Consider the following 22,746-nt stretch of genomic DNA (forward strand, 5'->3'; position numbering starts at 1 on the left):
TATTTCGAGGTTAGAAATGCTTGATGTGCAGGACTTGGGGTGGAGTGATTCCCCCCCCCCCCCCCACACACACACACACACACACACACACACACACACACACACACACCAAACAGAGCTAGGTCTTGTTGGTTTTGTAGCTCTTGTTAAGGAGTGCAAGTTTCAATCTGCTTTACAGTAATTTGGTTGGTGATGGTGGTGTGTAGAGCTTGAATCTGCTCCATGGTTTGTGTGTTGATGGTGTGTGGGTTTAGCCCGAGTGTGTTACTTTTTATTTTATGAGGTCTGCAAGTTGGGTAAAGAAGTTTGGATCGAGTTGTTTAAGGTGACCATGCTTGATGAGTTTGAGATGGGACATCACGAGGCCTGTGGATGGGAAGTTGTGTAAGGTGAGGGTTTTATATTGTTTTAAATGCTGGCCAGTTTGCTCTTCCATAGTTTTGTGTATGTTTTCGTATTGGCTGAGTAAGTTGGATGGGTTATGTGTAATGTACCAATGATAGTTAGGTTTTTTCAGAGGAGAGTTCATTTAAGGAGCACCCAAAAGTGGCCCTGGTGAGCAGAAGCTTATGTGTGTATACATACTTTCCCTGCCATAGCCTTTGTTAATAACATCTCTACATAGCTGCTCTAGGATCTTTGTGATGTCTTTGGGCAGTGAGAGCAGACTAATTGTACTTCATGGCCCTACGTAGCAGTGGCCATTGGAGTGACAAAATGAATAACAAAATTTGTATAGAATTAAACTGAAAAGGGTTGTAGTCGGTCACGTTAAGAAAACTTTTATTGATCGATTATTTTTTATTTTAGAATATATATATATATATATATATATATATATATATATATTTTTTTTTTTTTTTTTTTTTTTTTTTTTTTTTTTCATACGATTCGCCATTTCCCGCATTTGCGAGGTAGCGTTAAGAACAGAGGATTGGGCCTTAGAGGGAAAATCCTCACCTGGCCCCCTTCTCTGTTCCATCTTTTGGAAAATTAAAAAAAAAACGAGAGGGGAGGATTTCCAGCCACCCGCTCCCTCCCCTTTTAGTCGCCTCCTACGACACGCAGGGAATACGTGGGAAGTATTCTTTCTCCCCTATCCCCAGGGATATATATATATATATATATATATATATATATATATATATATATATATATATATATATATATATATATATTTATTTATTTATTTTGCTTTGTCGCTGTCTCCCGCGTTTGCGAGGTAGCGCAAGGAAACAGACGAAAGAAATGGCCCAACCCACCCCCATACACATGTATATACATACACGTCCCCACACACAAATATACATACCCATACATCTCAATGTACACATATATATACACACACAGACATATACATATATACACATGCACACAATTCACAGTCTGCCTTTATTCATTTCCATCGCCACCCCGCCACACATGGAATAACATCCCCCTCCCCCTCATGTGTGCGAGGTAGCGCTAGGAAAAGACAACAGAGGCCCCATTCGTTCACACTCTGTCTCTAGCTGTCATGCAATAATACCCGAAACCACAGCTCCCTTTCCACATCCAGGCCCCACAGAACTTTCCATGGTTTACCCCAGACGCTTCACATGCCCTGATTCAATCCATTGACAGCATGTCGACCCCGGTATACCACATCGATCCAATTCACTGTCTTCCTTGCCCGCCTTTCCCCCTCCTGCATGTTCAGGCCCCGATCACAAAATCTTTTTCACTCCATCTTTCCACCTCCAATTTGGTCGCCCACTTCTCGTTCCCTCCACCTCCGACACATATATTCTCTTGGTCAATCTTTCCTCACTCATTCTCTCCATGTGCCCAAACCATTTCAAAACACCCTCTTCTGCTCTCTCAACCACGCTCTTCTTATTTCTACACATCTCTCTTACCCTTACATTACTTACTCGATCAAACCACCTCACACCACATATTGTCCTCAAACATCTCATTTCCAGTACATCCACCCTCCTGCGCACTACTCTATCCATAGCCCACGCCCCGCAACCATACAACATTGTTGGAACCACTATTCCTTCAGACATAGCCATTTTTGCTTTCGGAGATGTTAACTAGTCTGTGGTCTGCATATGAAATGGAGCTTGTTCATCTTGAATATTAAGTGACTCGATGTTCTTATGGTAAAGTTTCCCCATTATGGAATTGCACCAGTACTTGATGTTTTACTTTATGGGTTGACATGATTGGGTTTTTCAGTGCTATATACTTATGGTTATAGTTTAATATGTGCTTTTACGTGCATTTAAATATTTTTCCCATTTTAAAGCATGGTAGATTTTCACTAGTATTTGTAACCATAAACTACGTATATGTGGTTTCCAGTCATAATGGTGTGTTGATATAAAGAGATTATGTTTGAAGAAACGGCCCGTGTGTCTTCACAAGCACAAGCTGTCAGAAAACTACTTTTTTTTCACTAAAAGTTCACCTGAACGTGAAAGCTGGTCGTGATTTGTTTTCTAAGAAAATACCTTAAAGTACTTGAATGAAAGAACACAGCGTGTTAGGAGCTGCCTCAAAACTAAGTACAAAGGGTCTATACCGGTTTTGGTAATAATACCACTGATGTTATAGTTGGGTTTTGTTTTACAGTGCAAGGAAGAGATAGCCGGAGAGAAAAGTTGGGTAATGGCTCCCAAGGTTCAACTCAAAGGCTCTAATAGCTCATGAGATCTGTGTTGATCTGATTATCTTGAAAATATTAACCAAAGTACTTAGATAACTTCAGCAGTATTTGGTCGTTGTTGATATAAACAACTTTGGAACTATTTTCTTGTTCAGATGAATGAAAACTTCAGGTGCCAAACCAGTTGTTTTTAGAGAACTTATATAATATGAGGCATCATCAAATAAAAGCAAATTAATTATTAATCTTTAATGGCTTTTGACAAAAGATTATACTTCTCAGACATAGCTACACTGCCCAACTTAGCAAATTCATACTGTACTTACAAACTTCCTTCCATGAACTTTCGCAGTTTTCAAACAGTCATTTAACAAGGTTCATTCAAAACAAAAAAAAAAAAAAATGCGAGTTGTACAAAGTCACTAAGCAGTGTACATCTCGATAGCGAAAATTCATAAACACTGTACTCTAAAAATTACAGAATGTAAGCAGCATACATCTTAAAATTCATGAACAGTGTACTCTTAAGATTACAGAATGTATCGGTGAATTGGCACAACATGCTTTTAACAGCTGTGTCAACTTTGTACATACAAAGCTTATTTACAAACTTATGCCAGCCACAGCTTGCAGGAGGCTACGATGGTTTTGCCTGTTGGCGTGCAATTCTGGGCATCACTCGCAACTTGACTACATATGAGTATTGTTACGTCACACACGAGTAACTTATATTTGCAAGATCAGCCGATACAAGACATAGAGATGTATACATGTAAGAGTACATAGGAAATGGTGAAACAACAAAAAAAATGATGGACTACAAAACATTCGATCATTTAAATGATGCACGCTTATGTTTTCCCTATTACTGAATGCTCTCCTTTGAAGATGACGACTGATCTCTGAAGTTGCCAGTTCTTCCTTGAAGCAGGTGCTTGATTCTTCACCGAAGCTGAAGTTAGGTTCCCTCTGGTGATCCCAGGTACTTCCATCCTGCGGGCTGACTTATCAGTGGCATCGTGGACCAGATTCGGCTGATCGCCGCTGGTTGGCTGTGCCCTAAGCTTTGGGCAAGTAAGGAATGCAAATGCAAGCCACGGCGGGCTGCAGTGTACCCACAATGGGTGAACGTGTCCCAGTGAGGAGAAGTTTGATCAGACAGCGGCGCTGGAAGACCGGAGTCTCTTTCTCCCTCCGACCGTTGACCACGAACTACGCCGCGGTCACCGGGCGAAGTCTGGCGACACCAGAGCCACAGAGTGCCTACAGATCAGCAGCTTCTGGTGTTTGGTCCCCTCAATGGGCGTGGCGACCCTGACAGGGCACAGATCACAACACCCAGTGCGTATTACGACGACTGGGTACACAGTTCAGTTTCATTGGTCCTCGGTAGACGTGATTGTGACGCCCTGTCATTTTGTGCCCTAGGCACCGTTGAGCAATCATGTCCGCCTTCTGGCCTCGGTACATCTTCTCCGTCGTGAAGCTGACGGAGGCGCAGGTGAAGGTGCACAGTTCGCCGTTCCTGCCGTGGACGCGCTTGAGAGAGTATTCTTCCCCAACCTCGCAGTCCACCACTCGTATGTCAAAGGTCACAGGAACCCCTGGGCCATCGTTCAAAGGATTGCACTCGCACCCATCTGTGGAGAAAATAACATCTTAGCAATTACATCCAAGTTTACGAAGAAAATCTACATATAAATGACTACACAGCACTGTAAATTACTTTCCATTTCATTACTGAGAATTTCCAAGCCTCAAGTAAGCATATGTATTATCTTTCATTGGAGATCAACCAATTATCACCAGCTAATTATCAGCCTGGCCAAGTAACAGACATGCTCCTACAAGCAGTTCTGTGGCATATGTTCTAACTAAAACAATATGTGAAGGAGTATGGAAAATCTTGGTGTTCATTTTATAGTTACTTTCAAAAATTACCAAATAAGCAAGACTGTACATAGTATTAAGAGGAGAAACTTATGTAAAGCGGCCAGCCTAAATTATTTTCGACCCACCAGTTTGGAACGTCTATCTTAGTCTTACCAATAATTAAATAATGATCGAGACAAGAACACAGATTGCTCGTTGGTGGGTTAGTTTTCATCTTTGGAACTACACCTCTCTGGTGCTATATATATGGTACTGTTGAGCCAGGCCAAGTCTATTCATGAAAGTTTGAAAATTTTTATCACCATGCTTCTCCACAAACTCTGAAAAGTTTGCCACTTCTACTAACTTTAAAAAGTTTGCATGGAACGTCAAAATCCATACTTCCAAATATAGCTGACAACCTGACGTTCTCTGCCCGCTGCAGGAACATGTGCCTTCCCTTCCCACCTAACCTAACCCCGAGAGGCTGCCAACAGCCGCCCTCAACACGTGATCAAGACTGTCTTACCTGAGCTGCTCTGGTTCAGTCGTCTGGACTTGGTGCCGTAGATGACGTACTGGGTATCATCTTCGGACACAATGGAGCCTTGAAACCACGTCCCTTCCTCGTCAAAGCAGAGGGTTGCTACCCCCTTGATTTCTACTTGAGGTCCTCCCATGTTCGTAAAACACATTGTTAAGTGCTGGAGATGGACGGGGTGAGTCACAAGACTGATTGCCCTGCGGAGGTACGCGGCGAAGTGGCGTTAGCGGTTCTGCCGTACAGCGGGGGCTTCGCTCGCTTGCCGGAGTGTTGTGACTTTTCACTCAAGATGTAATCACCTTCAAACTTGCGGAAATTGGTCCTTCACTATAGCCTCGATTCACAAACAATTGAGTTTATATCTGTTATTCTTCTTAACAAAAGGTTTACCGTTCACTTGGACACAAGTAACTGCAATGATAATGTTCCGACTTCTTTGCTCGTTGTGTGTCTACTGCCGGGAGATGTGGAGCGTCGGGCTATTTATTCACAGCGTGAGGGGCGCAGCCACGCGGGGCGTCCGGGCCGGAGACTAGCTCGGATTGGTCACCACCTGAGTGACGTCAGAGCAAATCGGACCGACCACTGGTAGGCTAGACGTTGAGTCAAGTCCTGCAAAGGAAACGAATAAAGTTGATTATAACCAACGTATTGGAGTGCAGGAGCGGTATTATGGCATAGACCGGGGTAAAGGTTAAGTTCCTGACTTAAAAGTTCCCTGTGATGATATAAAACGTTCAGCTGACAGTGTTCCTTACAAACTACGCAATACGTAATCCTTTCCTAGAAGCTACGTGAAATGACTAGGCCGCTCCCTATTATTCCCTGTTCTTTGTTTAACGTTAGCAGATATGAGACCAATATATATATATATATATATATATATATATATATATATATATATATATATATATATATATATATATGTGTGTGTGTGTGTGTGTGTTTACTTCAAGGGGTTACTTAAGAGAACCCTAACGGACGCTAATATATGGAAATGATTATATATTCCGCCTTAAAGGAGTACTATTATAGTCAATTTAAACCGACCAAAGAAAAGGTACAAAAGTCATGATATTCGATACTATCATCGGGTTATACCTGAAACTTGAGTACAGTGACCCCTGCTGTATCATAAGCGTTTCGGTGAGGAGGTCCAGTTTCACGGATGATCGGGAGAACAAAGTTTCGAGTCGATTCAAAATCTTCCGGAACTGCTACAGTAACGATATCATGACGCGGTTTTCATATGTTTCCGGGGAATTAAAATTCTTATCAAGTGCTCGCATTTGATCGACGTCAGGCATAAAAACCCACCGTCGGATTTCATTCATTTCTAGAGACCCGTAGTTTTTTTCTCTTTATGATGAAGGTTCCAGTCACGGGCCCACATTGAAATGTAGAGAGAATTATGAAACGGAAAAAGAAAAGACATGGGAAAGCCTTTACGAATTTTGGAGAGAGTGAGAGACTTAAATAATTGGGAAAGACATGAGACGTTGGAGACTTCCAAAGCTTCGACGTGTAGGGAAATGTCGATAGATGTTTGATTAAATGTCCTAAGACGGACCTGATCGAAAAACTTCTGAACCCCGTCTCTGTCATCGTAGACAAAGAGTTCGGTACAGCTTTGACCAAGCGTGTCCGAAGCTCTGTGCCTCTGCCTGTCGAGGCAGAGGGTTCGTTACAGCTTCGATCAAGCGTGACCCAGTCTCTCTGCCTGTTGGAAGAGAAGGTTTGGTACAGCTTCAGTCAAGCGTGACTCAGGCTTTGTCTCCGCCTGTCGAGACAGAGGACTCGGTACAGCTTCGACTACTTGTGGTTCTCCGTCACTACTTTATTTATCGCATGAGTCGCTTGATCAACACCTGGAGTAACACAAGTGTGGTCCGTTGCTCGTCGTATTTCCGGATGGCAATATCTACAATTTATCGCAAGCAGACGAAAAATGTTTCGAGGGTCACAAGACACGTATATCCCACGAGACTGCTGCTTATAACCAGCCTTGAACAGAGTTAAAGGAAATAGCATGACGCAATACGAGAAATTACTTAGATTGAGATAAGTGAATCACTGACTAATGATATGTATTTATCAGAGGAAAACAACATTTGAAGACGTAGTGTTGTTCCTGTATGTTGACGTAATCCAAGAACGGAGTGCGAGTCGCCTCTTATAATCGTGGAATGGTTTACGTAGAGGCGACATTTGCTCACAGTTTAGGAATTCTTTCATGTTTACACAAGAGCATACGTGTTGGCTTACATCACAGAAGTTTTTTTTTTTTTTTTTACTGATAGATGAACTTATGTGTTTGTTTACAAGCGAACCTGTTTACATGTACAAGCCGGGCGGTTTGTTTTGCTACTGAGAAGTCTTTTACAATAAGCAAAGCCTATGTGTTTGTACTATCAAGCTTTCTTGTTTGTTTTACAACGCAACTGTGTTCTTTCACAGCCTACGAGTCCTTCATATACAAAGGAAGTCGTTTGTTTGTATATTTCAACCTTTTTGGAGAAGGTGGGTGGGTGAGGTGGCACGGACAACTGAATGTCGTAATCAAGACCACCTTGTTTACGTCATACATATATCTCAATTCATCGACCATCTGCTGGGGTAGGGTAAACACCTGGGCCGACTGCCGCGACCAGAATTCAAACCTGTATGGGGCGGGCTCGACCCGAGGCGTCCCCTGAATATACACCATGGTCGTCGCAACTAACCGTTGCACCATAAGCCTCCTTTTTGTTCGGTTACGACGGAGACGAAGAAGGCTGCTGTTGTTGTTGTTGAAAAGAGTTTGGTTGGCTGAGTACTTAAAAGCCTTTCACCTACCAGGGTCATTCAAGGCCATTAACGTCAAGCTGCTACGTACATCCACCAACCGAAAAAAAAAAAAAAACTTAACCGCCTTCTTCAGGTGTTGAGGATACGTACACATATACTCGCCGTATAGGTGGCTCTCATACTCACCGTTTAGGTGGCTCATACTCGGAGATAGTTTGTGGCTCATACTCGGAGATACAGACAGTTTGTGGCTCACACTCGGAGAGACAGACAGTCTGTGGCTCACACTCGGAGACTTGATTTCCCTAACCTAACCTGGCTTGGCATAGAAGCCCGGCTGAGCTAAGGCGTGTTGCCCCAGCTATTATTGCCAGCTCAGTTGCCCATCCCTGGGGGAGACACCTGCCCCCACGACCATACCTGAAGAGACAGCTGTTGCCGCGACCAGCCCTGGAGAGACAGCTATGGCCACAAGCCATGGAGAGACAGCTGTGGCCACGATCAGCCCAGGTGAGACAGCTGTGGACACAACAAGCCATGGAGAGACAGCTGTGGCCACGTTCAGCCCAGGAGAGACAGCTGTGGCCACAGCAAGTCATGGAGAGAGTTGTGGCCACGACTTAGAGACGGCAATGCCCAAGACCAACTCTGGAGGGACAGCTATGTACATGGCCAGCTGTCTCCGGACAGCTATGGCCACACCATACCATGAAGAGACAGCTGTGGCCACGATCAGCCTTGGAGAGGCAGCTGTGGCCACGATCAGCCTTGGAGAGGCAGCTGTGGCCACGATCAGCCTTGGAGAGGCAGCTGTGGCCACGACCAACCATAGAGAGAGAGAGTTAGGACCACGATCACCCTGGTGAGAGAGAGAGAGAGAGAGAGAGAGAGAGAGAGAGAGAGAGAGAGAGAGAGAGAGAGAGAGAGAGTATTCACATAGAGTCATGCAATCTGTATGTGTAGTCAAGTATTATGTGAGTCTTGGAGAACGTGTGTGGTGTGATGGATGACCAGCAGTCCACGTGTGGATGACGCGGATAAGGAAAGACAACAATTACTTTGGGCCAAGTGAAGAAAAAAAAAGGGAGTGAAACTAGACAGCTACCGAAGTTCCGGCTCTCTTACTATCGTTAACGGGAGCCTTCTTCCCCATGACCCCAGGCGGGTAGTAGTAGTAGTACCGGTAATATATATATATACCTCCCTCGTTAATGGCTAATTACCGCCTGCTATCGAGAGAGAGAGAGAGAGAGAGAGAGAGAGAGAGAGAGAGAGAGAGAGAGAGAGAAACAAGCCACTTTTGATAACTACTCAACCCAAGGTTGTTTGGTCCAGACTAATCACAGAGTTGGACGTACTTTGAAAGATTTTTTTTTTTTTCGTACAGACTATGAGTCACCACGGGCCAGTCCCGAGGTCGGACTCGCATGGGTTCGAATCCTGGTACGGCAACCCAACCCAGGTGTTCATCCTTCCCTCAGGGATGGTCTATAATGGGTACCGGACCACGACTTCGGTGTAATTGCCTATGTCTTCTGTACGGGGAGGGAGGTTTACGTGTGTGTGTGTGTGTGTGTGTGTGCGCGCGCGCGCACAAAAGATGCAATACGTATACACAAGGTTGAGAGAGAAGGCAACACGAGGGTAAAACCCTCTCTCACCCTTACACACAGTTGGTAATCACAGCAGTGTATTAACAAACTAGACCACTACAAACTTGTGTCAGTGTTAAACTTCAACATTGATAAAAGTAATGAACGTACAGGCAAATGACGTACTGTATGGAGAGAGAGAGAGAGAGAGAGAGAGAGAGAGAGAGAGAGAGAGAGAGAGATCGTCCCTACGAATTTTTTTACCATTTGCCTAAGCTAACACTACGTAGGGCTTACTGCTAGTGTGTGTGTACCTGTTTATTTACGATGAGAGAGAAAGAGACAAATCGGGGATTTTCAAGTAATAATGATATAGATCAATGGGAAAGACAAAGGGAGAAAGAGAATTCGATATAAAAACAAGAAAGAAAAAAAATTGAGGGAAAACCAGTAACACTAATTGAAAACTGACCGCCTCACATAGGCCGTGGGTCGTACCCGCCTCCCACCATCACCCGGTGCGACCCCACACTAACCGTAATCGTAGTGGCGTTCGCTACACCTCCCCTCCTCCCCGCAGACCGCGCCACCCTTCCCTCCCGCCGAATATCCTCGTTGATTAGACGTCCCGAAGGGAGGATCTGACGTCACGGATGACGCGCGAGAGCCATCTTGTAGCAAGTAGGTATGGCCGGAGTCTACTGGTCTGGTCGTCTCCAGAACTGGTTTGAGACGGTTATTTGTGTGAAACAAGGGCGTCACGGGGTGGGTGTGTGTGTGTGTGTGTGTACTTTGCTTGTTTTTCGCGCGTGGGTGTTTCGTGCCTGTGTGTTTTGCATGTTTTTGTTGGGTTTTTGTGTCACTTTGGTAATCTATCTTTGCTGTTTTAGGTGTTTTAATGTTATGTGTGAGTGTGTGTGTGTGTGTGTGTGTGTGTGTGTTTTCGTGTTCGGTGGGGAATTAGCTTCGATACTAGTGAATGAGGTTCGTTGTAGCCACTGACCTTCAAGTTAATGATCACCCTCATAAATTGGGTGGTCAGCTTCGTTAATCTGGTGGTGGCTAGTGTAAGGTAAGAGAAGGTTTGGGGCCACTTTTGTACATTTGATGAGCCAAGTTTTTGAGTATGGTACCTTAAATTCATGATTATAATGACCATTTTTCGTGAATTTCCGATGCGAGACGAGGTGTTCTACTCCCGGATATAGATACAGGCATTGTAAACCTGGATTGTACCATTTGCTGATATGAACAGTTGCGCCTTTGTTTGTTTCCAGATAACACTAGCGATTAGACGCACAAGGAAGACAACGACACGAGAGACAGATGAAGGGGAACTTAGAAGACATACAAGTGTTTGAAGCACAGGACTGTGTAGGGTTGACCAAAGATGGATCTGTTCATCTTTAGCACGACGTTACGACCCTAAAGCACGATGGTACGACCCTTAAGCACAATGGTACGACCCTTGAGCACGACGGTGCGACCCTTGAGCACGATGGCACGACCTTTGAGCACGACAGTACGACCCTTAACCACGACAGTACGACCCTTGAGCACGACAATACGACCCTAAACCACGACAGTACGACCCTTGAGCACGACCTCGCGACCCTTAAGCACGATGGTACGACCCTTGAGCACGACAGTACGACCCTTAAGCGCGGTGGTACGATCCTTGGCACTGAGCACTGCGGTATAATGCTTGAGCAAGACATTACAACCTTTGGTATGATGGCCTGCCAAGCCGTCGTACTCAAGTCGTTCACCATTTCATTTCTCCTGTTTCTTGTGTCTTCTTTCCTTCCTTCCTTCCTTCCTTCCTTCCTTCCCTTCCTTCCTTTCTCTCCTTTACTTCCTTCTTTACATCTCTCTTTCCCTCCTTAGTCATCATTTCCCTTACCTTCGCCTTCGATCCCTCCATCTCTCCCTTGACACTACCTTCCTCACCCATCACCATCCCTCCCTCCCTCCATCCCTCCCCCTCCTCTCCCTCCATCCCTCCCCTTCCTCTCCCTCCACCACCATCCTCCTTCCTTCCCTCTCCAACATGATATATCCTGGGTATATGACACAGACTCGTCTCCGGTACGTAACCCTGAACTCCTCCACGACTGCATTGCAAGGAGTTTTAGGACAAGGGACGCCATATCTAAACATGCACCAACACATCGGGGGCGGAGGGGGGTGGGGGAGGAACAGCTTGGCCTCGCCGACGTCAGTGCCAGCAGGTGATAACGATAAGCCTTATCTCGCGTGTTGACAGAGTGCTCGATTTGAGCAAGATAAAACTGGATTTGCGATAGGCTTGTGTAAGTTAGATAAAGGTTACGTTTTAGGTTAAGCATTTCTCACGAGTTTTGATACGTACAGTGTGGACATGTTTGGTAATATGTAATGTTGTGCGCATTTATGTGCACTATATGCAGAGAGAACGACACACACACACACACACACACACACACACACACACACACACACACACACACACACACACACACATACATACATACATACATACATACATACATGCATACATACATACATACATACATACATACATACACACACACACACACACACACACACACACACACACACACCACAGCATACATAGATTTAAGAAGTTATATGATTGTAGAGTATGTTCAGTTGATGAACACTCCCTCCCCGTACAGTACATACAGGTAATTATCAACAAGTAACTTCACTCTAAACATCTCTTATTTTGTGTGTGTTGACTCAACGACATTTTTCTTTTTTCTTTCTTTTGCGTTGAGTGCTACGCGCTGCTCCAACGGGACAAAATCTCTTCATAAGTATGAAAAGTTAAAGAAATGGAGCGCCACTGGTGAATTTCACAACTCTTTCTGTCCATACTGTAGAAACAAGGAATCAAAAACAACGGTCATTACACACACTGTACAGAGGTCAGAAACCTTACGGATGTGTACAACGGTCGAGAAACCATTTAGACCCGAGCTCATGGAATATACATACATACATACATACTACAGGAAGCGTATACCATTGAGCAGATCACGTGTACAACCGTCGTGTCTTCTCGACTTTTCCCTCCCATCTCCACACACACACACACACACACACACACACACACACACCCCTGCCCTCCGTCATCCACTTACTTTAAGAATAAAACTTAACTATTGAAGACTCTAATACGTACAAGGAAATAATATTCGGTATTCGCGTTTGTTTTTTTGTTTATTTTTAGTGTGACTGTTACTGTAGTGGGAGTTTAAAGGTATTCCTTTGTCGCTTCGATTGTTCTAGAGGGAGAGCAAGTTACACATATGGGAAGAGAGAGAGAGAGAGAGAGAGAGAGAGAGAGAGAGAGAGAGAGAGAGAGAGAGAGAGAGACGAGGCAAGCACAAGACCCTATAAATACAATGACGTCAGGTATCCGGTTTGAGCCTTTTAGCCCGGCGCTGGCTGGGCCATCCACGTTGCCAGCCACGTGACCGTCCCATGCACGACACACAAAGACTCCCGCCTAACTTTGCCATGTTGGAAACAGTTGTAGGATTAAACTTTCCCTCCTTTTTCTCTTCCGAGCAGGGATGTGACAACGCTGTATATTAACTCCCCTGTCTTGGCAATAACAAGCCAGCGCATATATATATATATATTTTTTTTTTCCTCATGCAGTTCGTGGGAATAATGAAAGAAGAGGAAGGAAATAACTGCGCGCGGGTTAGGCTAGGCTCCGAAGGGTCGTTGGTAGCGTAGGTGAGGGGTATAGAAAGTACCTGATAGGTGACCGTTGCCAGGACCTACAGTATACTTCACCTAACCTCATACCAGTGGTTTCAACTTGTTACTACTCACCTTAGAATTTTAACATATCGGGGGTGATATTGTTATTTCATACCCTAACTTGTACTAACGTTATCCATAGAGATTCCAGCCTTATCGTGGACCTAACCTAGTGTGAACTCTTCGTTACTATTAACGTAACCTAGTGTGAACTCTTCGTTACTATTAACCTAACCTAACCTAACCTAGTGTGAACTTTTCGCTACTATTAACCTAACCTAACCTAACCTCATACCAGAGATTCCTTCGCAGCCACTACCGTAACCTCATACAGGCATCTCAACCAGTATTGGCAATCAAATCTCATACCGGGATTTCCATCGTTAATACTTATTTTAATCTAAGCTTATTCCGGGGATTACATCATTACCTAACCTAACCTTATTCCGGGATTACATCATAACCTAACCTATCCTAACTTTATTTTGGGGATTACATCGTAACCTAATAACCTAACCTAGCCTTATTCCGGGGATTACATCAACCTAACTAAACCTAACCTTATTCTGGGGATTACATCATAACCTAACCTAACCTGACCTTATTCTGGGGATTACATCATAACCTAACCTAACCTAACCTAACCTTATTCTGGGGATTACATCATAACCTAACCTAACCTAACCTAACCTGACCTTATTCTGGGGATTACATCATAACCTAACCTAACCTAACCTAACCTGACCTTATTCTGGGGATTACATCATAACCTAACCTAACCTTATTCTGGGATTACGTCATAACCTAACCTAACCTAACCTTATTCTGGGGATTACATCATTACCTATCCTAGCCTTATTCCGGGGATTACATCATAACCTAACCTAACCTAACCTAACCTAACCTAACCCTAACCTAACCTGACCTTATTCTGGGGTGACATCATTTCTTCACGGGAATTATCTGAACCCCGGAATTCTGAAACCGAGGAGGATTCTGACCGTACCCTAGTTTGCAGTATGTGTTTCAGAGTGAAAGTGGAACAGATGGTAAGACTCCCCAGAGCTTAAGGAGAGTGGCACAGGTCAAGCTCTAGCGGGACATCTTAGCTTAATCAAAGGTCATGAAGCCGATCGAACGCCATGTTTACCCCCAGATATGCATTCAGCATGAAAACTAGTCCTTTATAGCTGATCGAACGCTATGTTTATCCCCAGATATTGCATTCAGCATGAAAACTAGTCCTTTATAGCTGATCGAACGCCATGTTTACCCCCAGATATGCATTCAGCATGAAAACTAGTCCTTTATAGCTGATCGAACGCTATGTTTATCCCCAGATATTGCATTCAGCATGAAAACTAGTGCTTTATAGCTGATCGAACGCTATGTTTATCCCCAAATATGCATTCAGCATGAAAACTAGTGCTTTATAGTGAGGTTTTCAAAGAAATCTATTTTTCTGAGAAAAAAATACCAAAAATTGCAGGGTATTTATCAGCTCAAAAAAAACTTTTTGTATGAAAATTGAAACATAACATATTCAAACACTTCTATACAGGAAATAACCATGGAAAATATATCGTAATGCTCCCAGTTACCAATACATACCCAGTAAATATGATGCAAATGATCATATAATACTTAGAAATCTATTCATTTAACAGCTTTACTTTTAAAGATCATAAAGACGACCAAACGATATTTTACCTCCACGTTTGCGTTTGGCATGAAAAACAGTCCTTATAACGCAAGTTTTGAAAGAAATCTATTTTTCTGAGAAAAATACAAAAAATTGCAGTTTTATATTCAGCATGAAAAGTCTTATAATGTGGTTTTGAAAGAAATATATTTTTCTGAGAAACGTATACAGAAAATCGAAGGGTGTAGTTCAGGGTATTATTTAGGTTAAAAAAAAGAGCTTTTCGTTTCATAATTGAAACATAATATATTGAAACGCTTCTATACTTGAAGTAAGCATGGAATATGTATCATAATACACTCAGTTACCGATACATACCCAGTAATTATCATGCAAATTATCAGATGATACTTTAAAATTGTTCACATTTAACGGTTTAATTAAAGGTCATGAAGACGACCAAACGATATTTGACCCCCAGATTTGTATTCAGCATGAAAAAAACAGTGCTTATAATGTGGTTTCGAGAGAAATTATTTTCTGAGAAAAATACCAAAAATTGCAGGTAATAGTTCAGGGTGTTTTTCAGCTCAAAAAACTTTTTGTTTCAAAATGGAAACATAAAATATTCAAACCCTTCTATACTTGAAATAATCATAGAAAATATATCATAATGCTCTCAGTTGCCGATACATACCCAGGAAATATGTTGGAAATGACCGGATAATTCTGGAAAATATCTTCATTTAACAGCTTAATTAAAGGTCATAAAGACGAACGAACGATATTTTAACCCCAGATTTGTATTCAGTATTAAAAATAGTCCGTATAATGAGGTTTTCAAGGAAATCTATTTTTTTGAGAAAAGTACAAAAAATTGCAGGTAATAGTTCAGCGTATTTTTTAGCTCAAAAAACTTTTTGTTTCAAAATGGAAACATAGCATATCCAAACACTTCTATACTGGAAATATTCATTGGAAATATATCATAATGCTCTCAGTTACCAATACATACCCAGTAAATATGATGCAAATGATCAGGCAATACTTCAAAATTCATTCATTTAACAGCTTAATTATAGGATATAAAGACGACCAAACGATATTTTAACCTCAGATTTGTATTCAGCATTAAAAACAGTCCTTATAATGAGGTTTGAAAGAAATCTATTTTTTTCAGCAAAAATACCAAAAATTACGGGTAATAGTTCAGAGTATTTTTCATTTAAAAAGGAATCTTTCAACATTGAAACATAACATCATTAAACACTTCTGTACTTGAAATAATCATGGAAAATATATTATAATGGTCTCAGTTACCGATACATACCCAGCAATTATGATGCAAATGAACAGATGATACTTGAAAATTTCTTAATGTAACACCTTGATTAAAAGTCAAAATGACCAGCAAACGATATTTTGAACCACAGATTTGGATTCAGCATGAAAAACAGTCCTTATAACGAGATTTTGAAAGAAATATATTTTTTTCTGAGAAAAATACAAAAAATACGGTATTTTTCAGCCTAAAAAACTTTTTTTTTTTCAAAATTGAAACATATCGTATTCAAACACTTTTATACTTGAAATAATCATGGAAAGTATATCATAATGCTCTTAGTTACCGATGCATACCTAGCAAAATTGATGCAAATAATCAGATAATACCTAAAAAAGATTCTTCATTTAACAGCTTAATTAAAGGTCATGAGGACGACCAAACGATATATTACCCCCAGATTCGTGTTCAGTATGAAAAATAGTTCTTATAAGTAGATTTTGAAAGAAATCTATTTTTCTGAGAAAAAAAAGATTTCAAAATTGAAACATAACATATTCAAACACTTGTACACTTGAAATTGTGCGTCATCGGGTGAGGGAGGAGGAGTCCGCCGGGTGAGGGAGGAGGAGGAGTCCGCCGGGTGAGGGAGGAGGAGGAGGAGTCCGCCGGGTGAGGGAGGAGGAGGAGGAGTCCGCCGGGTGAGGGAGGAGAAGGAAGAGTCCGCCGGGTGAGGGAGGAAGAGGAGGAGTCCGCCGGGTGAGGGAGGAGGAGGAGGAGTCCGCCGGGTGAGGGAGGAGGAGGAGGAGTCCGCCGGGTGAGGGAGGAGAAGGAGGAGTCCGTCGGGTGAGGGAGGAGGAGTACGCCGGGTGAGGGAGGAGGAGGAGTCCTCCGGGTGAGGGAGGAGGAGTTTTGTAGTGTCAGTCTTCCCTTGTCATCGTCACATCACACCAGTTTCTGGCTTGATGTACGGTGAAACGTCCTCTGTGAACCACCATCCTTGTGACACTGGAGCAGCAGGAAGCGGAAGATGTTGATCGTGGGAAAACACATACCAGCTTGACGCTACCCACGTAGTATCCGTTGTCATATATGTTACGTAATCATTGATTTATAATCTCTCGGGTTCTCTTCCTTCCGCTCCAAAAGCGGGGAAACTTCTACTTAAAATATATAGGAATCCATTAGACAGTGAAGTGAACGAGGGAAAGCAATAACGTACGGTGACATACATGTTGACAGATGTTGTTCGAGGGGCGGGAGAGGTAGGCAGACATTCCACTTAGTAACTGGGGGGAAAGAAAAAATCACCTCACACAACAGGTAGAAAGATAATGTCGGTGATGATAACGAGTGATGCTGAACACACACCATCCGGACCTGTGAAGCATCTCTGAGTGGGGGAAGCAGTAGCCTTGTTCTTAAGTGTCCTTGTGGTAAAACGTAATTTCTCCTCATATTTCTATCCATGGGTCATTCGTTCCCTCCCGTTCACTTTCTAAACGCCGTGATTCATTCAACCGTGTAACACCATGAACGTGTTGCGTGTATGTATAGCCTTCACCCTCTTCTGGTCACCGTCCATTAACATCACATATTCTGCTTCCCAGAAGCTAGGCGTCTCCTTCTCTGGGTTTCATAACTCTCCATCTTGTGAGCAGCTGTTTTCTCATCTACAGGACTATTATTCGCCCGTGTGTCAGCCAACACCTGGGGTTGCTCATCTGCTAACTGGAGTGGAATCAAAAGGTTTCCGTCTCATTAATTCTCCCGGCATAACCTCTTCCGTACGCCGCGATGTTGCTGCTGCCCTCTCTGCTCCACAATTATTATTACCTTGGCCACTGTTCACGTCAGGTGTCTGCATGTGTCCCTGTCTCCCCACCCCAAGGCGTGAACCCAAGGCACGCGGTTGGCTCCTGCTCCCCTCAGTTTGTGTGTGGAAGCCAGCAACTTGGGGAATGGATGATATAATACCTCCTTCCCTTCTTCCTTCCCTCTCTTTCTCCGTTCATCTTTCACCTCTTCGTATGACCTTTCTTCTTTGAAGTCGGGACCACTGTATTAAGAAGAAAACCCACACACACAAGATAATGTCCGTCCATCCCACGCCCACACGAACACCCAGCCCATGCTTAATGCCATCACCCATCCCACGCCCACACAAACACCCAGCCCATGCTTAATGCCATCACCCATCCCACGCCCACACGAACACCCAGCCCATGCTAATGCCATCACCCATCCTACGCCCACACGAACACCCAGCCCATGCTAATGCCATCACCCAGCCCACGCCCACACCACCAACTAGACCACTCCAACCCCCAGGCCACTCCTACGCCAACACCCAACCCACGCCCACACCATCAAACCTACTCCCACACCATCATCAAACCCATGCCTACACCAACACCCAGCCCACGCCTACACCAACATGCTATCCACACCTACCCCAACACAATGCCCACGCCAACACCAGTACCCAAACCACACCAACATCACCACCCGTCGTCACCAACACATGGAACCCACACCATCAACACAACTAACAGGTCGACCAGCCCACACTAAAATTACCCAACCCACACCTATTATCACCCATCTCCCACGACAGCGCCACTCACTCACTCACTCACCCCAGCATCACCAACACCCACAGTGATCCAGACCTTAACATCATCCCACACTAGTAGTTGTATTCAATACACCTACCTAGCAACAGCTGACAACATACGACAAATATTCAGACCTAGTTTTCCCGCCATTTTGGCAGTTGCGTCTGCCCACGAGACGGACATGTGCCTGGGTTGAAATGGTGTAACCTGGCCACACTCACTCGAGGAACACCTCACACGAGCCGTAGTACCTCCAGTTGCACGACCTTTTAAGGCGGTATATATACATACACATTTTAGGCTTCCAAAATAAAAAAGAGAAACATTGTATACTTAGTGTCTACACTGAAATACCGTAGTATATATTCCTATCTTACGAAAGACCGAACTTTTTTCGTTAAATGGAATCTCACATACCTCAAAAAAATATAATTATTGATTGATATTAAAAAAAGCTACATAGCGTCACTATGTGTCAGTATTATCTGCGAATGATAAGTTGATAACAGTTATCATTGTAATTATGCTTGAGTCAAATGTTCCATGATCGAATATGTACAGATTAAAGCGGTTATAGAACATATCGAGACCTCTAGGTCAAAACTGACTGCAGTATTACGAATGTAGTACGAACGAATGTAGATGAAACGGTTGAACGGTTGAAACGATGCAAAATGTTGGATTAGTCTAAACTTACATCATTTTTCATTTGATTTTATGGCTACAGAAATAAAATATCTATTGTTTTCCCTTTAATAAGTAATGAACGAACGAGAACCACAGAAAAAAAAAAAGGGTCTATGTATTGCTATCAGTGCAGCAGGTGAGGGGGCTGGGCTTGGCGATACTGCACACACACTATTTGGCGTCAGGCAGTGATGTCACGTTGTTCCCGCGTGCTCCCTCCGGACCTACAAGCCCACCGAGCTTGCACTGAAATAACGCGATGAAAACACTCCAGAGAGTGGTGACATTAACCATAATATTAATAACCACAAGTACGATGATAGACCGAGTCCTTTGAAGTGATATTCTATTTATATTTAATAGCCTATTCCGCTCTAGCCAGGTCGTAGCTTCAAGAATAGATGAATAATGGCGTCATATGTGTACGTACACCTAGGCTTGTTACGTATTATGAAACCCGAGCTTATATACCATCCACAACCCAGGCCCCTCAGACTATACAGTGATCATGGAGCTGAATAATTCAACAAGGGCCTGTCTCTAACCGCTAAGTGATAACGAACATTTTTGATTTAACTTTACATTATTTTTTTTTTCAATTATTTAACGTCTTATCCATATCAAGGGATCTTAGGTTGGGCAAAAAACAGTAATTCAGATGAGGTCGCGGGGAATAACTAAAAAAAAAAATTCTATAGGGAGATTTAACGAAGCAAAACACTTCCATTAGGCGACTTTTTTTTCCACAGGTTACTAGGTATTATGTGACCTGGTTAGCTTTGCTCTATACATAGAACGAAGAGTGGGCGAGGCTGGTAAGGGTTGGCGGTGAGGTCGCTTCTCTCTGTGCACTACGCTTCGCCAAGTGAATGGCAGTGTGGCAGTCTGCCGGTGTGAACGACTTGGTTCAATTCGTCACACACAGCGTTGATAAAAACCGAGGATACGTATACATACGTATACTCTTGATGCATCCTTTATCAGTAGGGACGGAGTGGAGTACTGAGAAGTGATCGAGAATTGATGCGCATTCGTTGTGGGTGTTGTGATGTCATCAGCCTTTCCATCCCGGAGGCGCATTCTCTTCCAGCCCGTCATGACTTGGACTCCCTTGTTCCTTGGATCCCCTTAGTTTCGTTACAGACACCCTTGTTGTTCCTTGGATCACCTTTATTTCGTCACAGACACCCTTGTTCCTTAGATCACCTTATTTTCCTTCTTTTCTTCCTCAAGTAGGAAACTTTTGATAACACCTTGTTTACGCCACTCTCATCTCAGTTCCTCGAGTCCAGACCACCAGACCTCCCTCACCACACCTTGCTCCATGCTAAAACTTACTCAGTAAACTTATCCACTTTTTTTTTCTTTGCGAAGTGGTTATGGTTTCGTTAAGCGCCACTGGGGTCTTTTCCCATGATATTTTCAATTTTAGGTTTGGTTAGGTTAGGCTACGTTGAAGCACATTACATTAGGTTAGGTTAGGGTAGGTTAGGCTAGGCTACGTTGAGGCACATGCATTAGGTTAGGATATCATATATCCTCTTTATAAAGTGTTGATGTTTGATACCTCAACCGTAATTATTTTCAACATTATGTTTTTATTATTATTCATTTATGTTAATTTTATGTATTCGTATTATTGGTTTTGATGCGTCCGTGTTAATGATAATAATGATACATCTTTATGTGTGATTATTAGCTGTGTTAATAATGGTTATATATTATATGGTGTGTTTGTGATAGTTATACAATGTCCGTGTTTAGAAGTAAGCTATGCTAATATTGGTTATGTATTACATGATCTGTGTGTGTGTGTGTGTGTGTGTGTGTGTGTGGCAGTCATACAACGTCCATTTTCGGAGTTAACATTGTGAATAATAATTCTCTTCAGAGAATCCATCGTCTGACTCTTGTTACTTTGTTGTAAAAATATATACATCGAGCGAGATTGATGGGGTTGTTTCCTTCCTCGTGTCTATTCTCTTTATCTGCTCTGATGTAATGTAAAGACCCAGTCTGTCCTCTGAAGAATATTGTGAGAGGTAGAGACAAGAGAGGAATACGAGGCAAGAGAGAAATGGTAATTCAGATGGTAGAATATTTTGTATAGAGTTACGGTAGAGAGAGAGAAAATCCGTTCCTGACTGTTAATGCAAATTTCTAGACGTACATAAATGGCAACCCTACGCGGGCCCCATGCCGGAGATGTGGGTCGGCCGGCGTACGACCTGGTCAGACTATCCTATTAAAAACAAAAGATTTTCTCTCTCGGGTTATAATCATCCTGGGAGAAAAATTAGGTAAACCAAAACAATGCTCAGCTCAGTGTTTTCAGTAAGAACGATTTGACATTAAGCAATATCCTTCCCGTGTTATTTATAAACTACGTGAGGAAAAGGAAACACCGAAGTAGCTTTGAGGACTTCCCGAAACATTTTCTGAACGTCTTTGAGTATTGACAATGTTTTTCTTTCGTTAGATGTCCTAGAATTATAGTAAAATTCACTAGCTGTAATCACTGCTCGTCGTCAATCATCGCTGACTTAAATGGAGGCACGTGGCCTGAGCTGCGCCGTCGTGCACTCTACCAGCTGGTGGGCCTCCCTCCCCGCTCAGCTGTCCCGCTCCTCACCCATCAACCCTCCCCTACCTCACCGCACCGCACAGTCACATGTCTCACCTCTCGCGTTACCGTCGTATGTAACTTATATTTCTCCTCGTCGTATCTCAGTATCATGATTAACGTCTCATTCAATTCCATGACTTGTATCGCATTCCTGGCCTCTCTCTCTCTCTCTCTCTCTCTCTCTCTCTCTCTCTCTCTCTCTCTCTCTCTCTCTCTCTCTCTCTCTCTCACTAGATGTTATTTTCCTTTATTGACGGACTGGAAAAATCTGGTTTGAATGATCAGGATGAGCGTTTCAGAGAGGTGCTTCAGTAACAGAATGGCACACAACAAACTGGTTTAACAAAGCGGTAGTCGATGGGTCGCTATGGTAAGTGTAATAAGAAGCCGTTCGAGGTATGAGGCTAGGGGGGGATGTAGCCTCCTATTTTTTTGTATGATGACCGACCCGTTGAAGAGGGGTGTGAGTGGGAGGGCGGGGCCTTCCTGTTCTTGCCTGACCGCGATGATTGTTTCAACTATCAGAGAGGCAGCGAGAGGCAGACTTAACACTACGTACAGGATCGTTGTATAATATTAATCTGGCCAGGAGTTCCTCCACCCCAAGACAATCGGAGCGGACACAACCCTGGCAGTGTGTGTAAAAGTCCTCTCGGTCTCGCTCTA

At 43.2% G+C, this 22,746-nt stretch overlaps 1 protein-coding gene across 2 annotated transcripts in view; it reads right to left on the reverse strand.

The window, feature by feature from the left end:
- Positions 1-2,887: 2,887 nt before the first annotated feature.
- Positions 2,888-22,746, reverse strand: part of LOC139750198 (uncharacterized) — a 71,107-nt gene continuing 51,248 nt past the window's right edge. For both annotated transcript variants that reach the window (XM_071664623.1, XM_071664622.1), the window contains exons 2-3: positions 5,055-5,681; positions 2,888-4,293 (exon numbers count right to left, since the gene is read on the reverse strand). In XM_071664623.1, the coding sequence (XP_071520724.1) occupies positions 3,983-4,293; positions 5,055-5,220 (477 nt within the window). In that variant the 5' untranslated portion in view covers positions 5,221-5,681 and the 3' untranslated portion in view covers positions 2,888-3,982. The remainder of the gene's footprint in view (positions 4,294-5,054; positions 5,682-22,746) is intronic.

This window comes from Panulirus ornatus, chromosome 9 (assembly GCF_036320965.1).
Source record: "Panulirus ornatus isolate Po-2019 chromosome 9, ASM3632096v1, whole genome shotgun sequence".
NCBI lineage: Eukaryota > Metazoa > Arthropoda > Malacostraca > Decapoda > Palinuridae > Panulirus > Panulirus ornatus.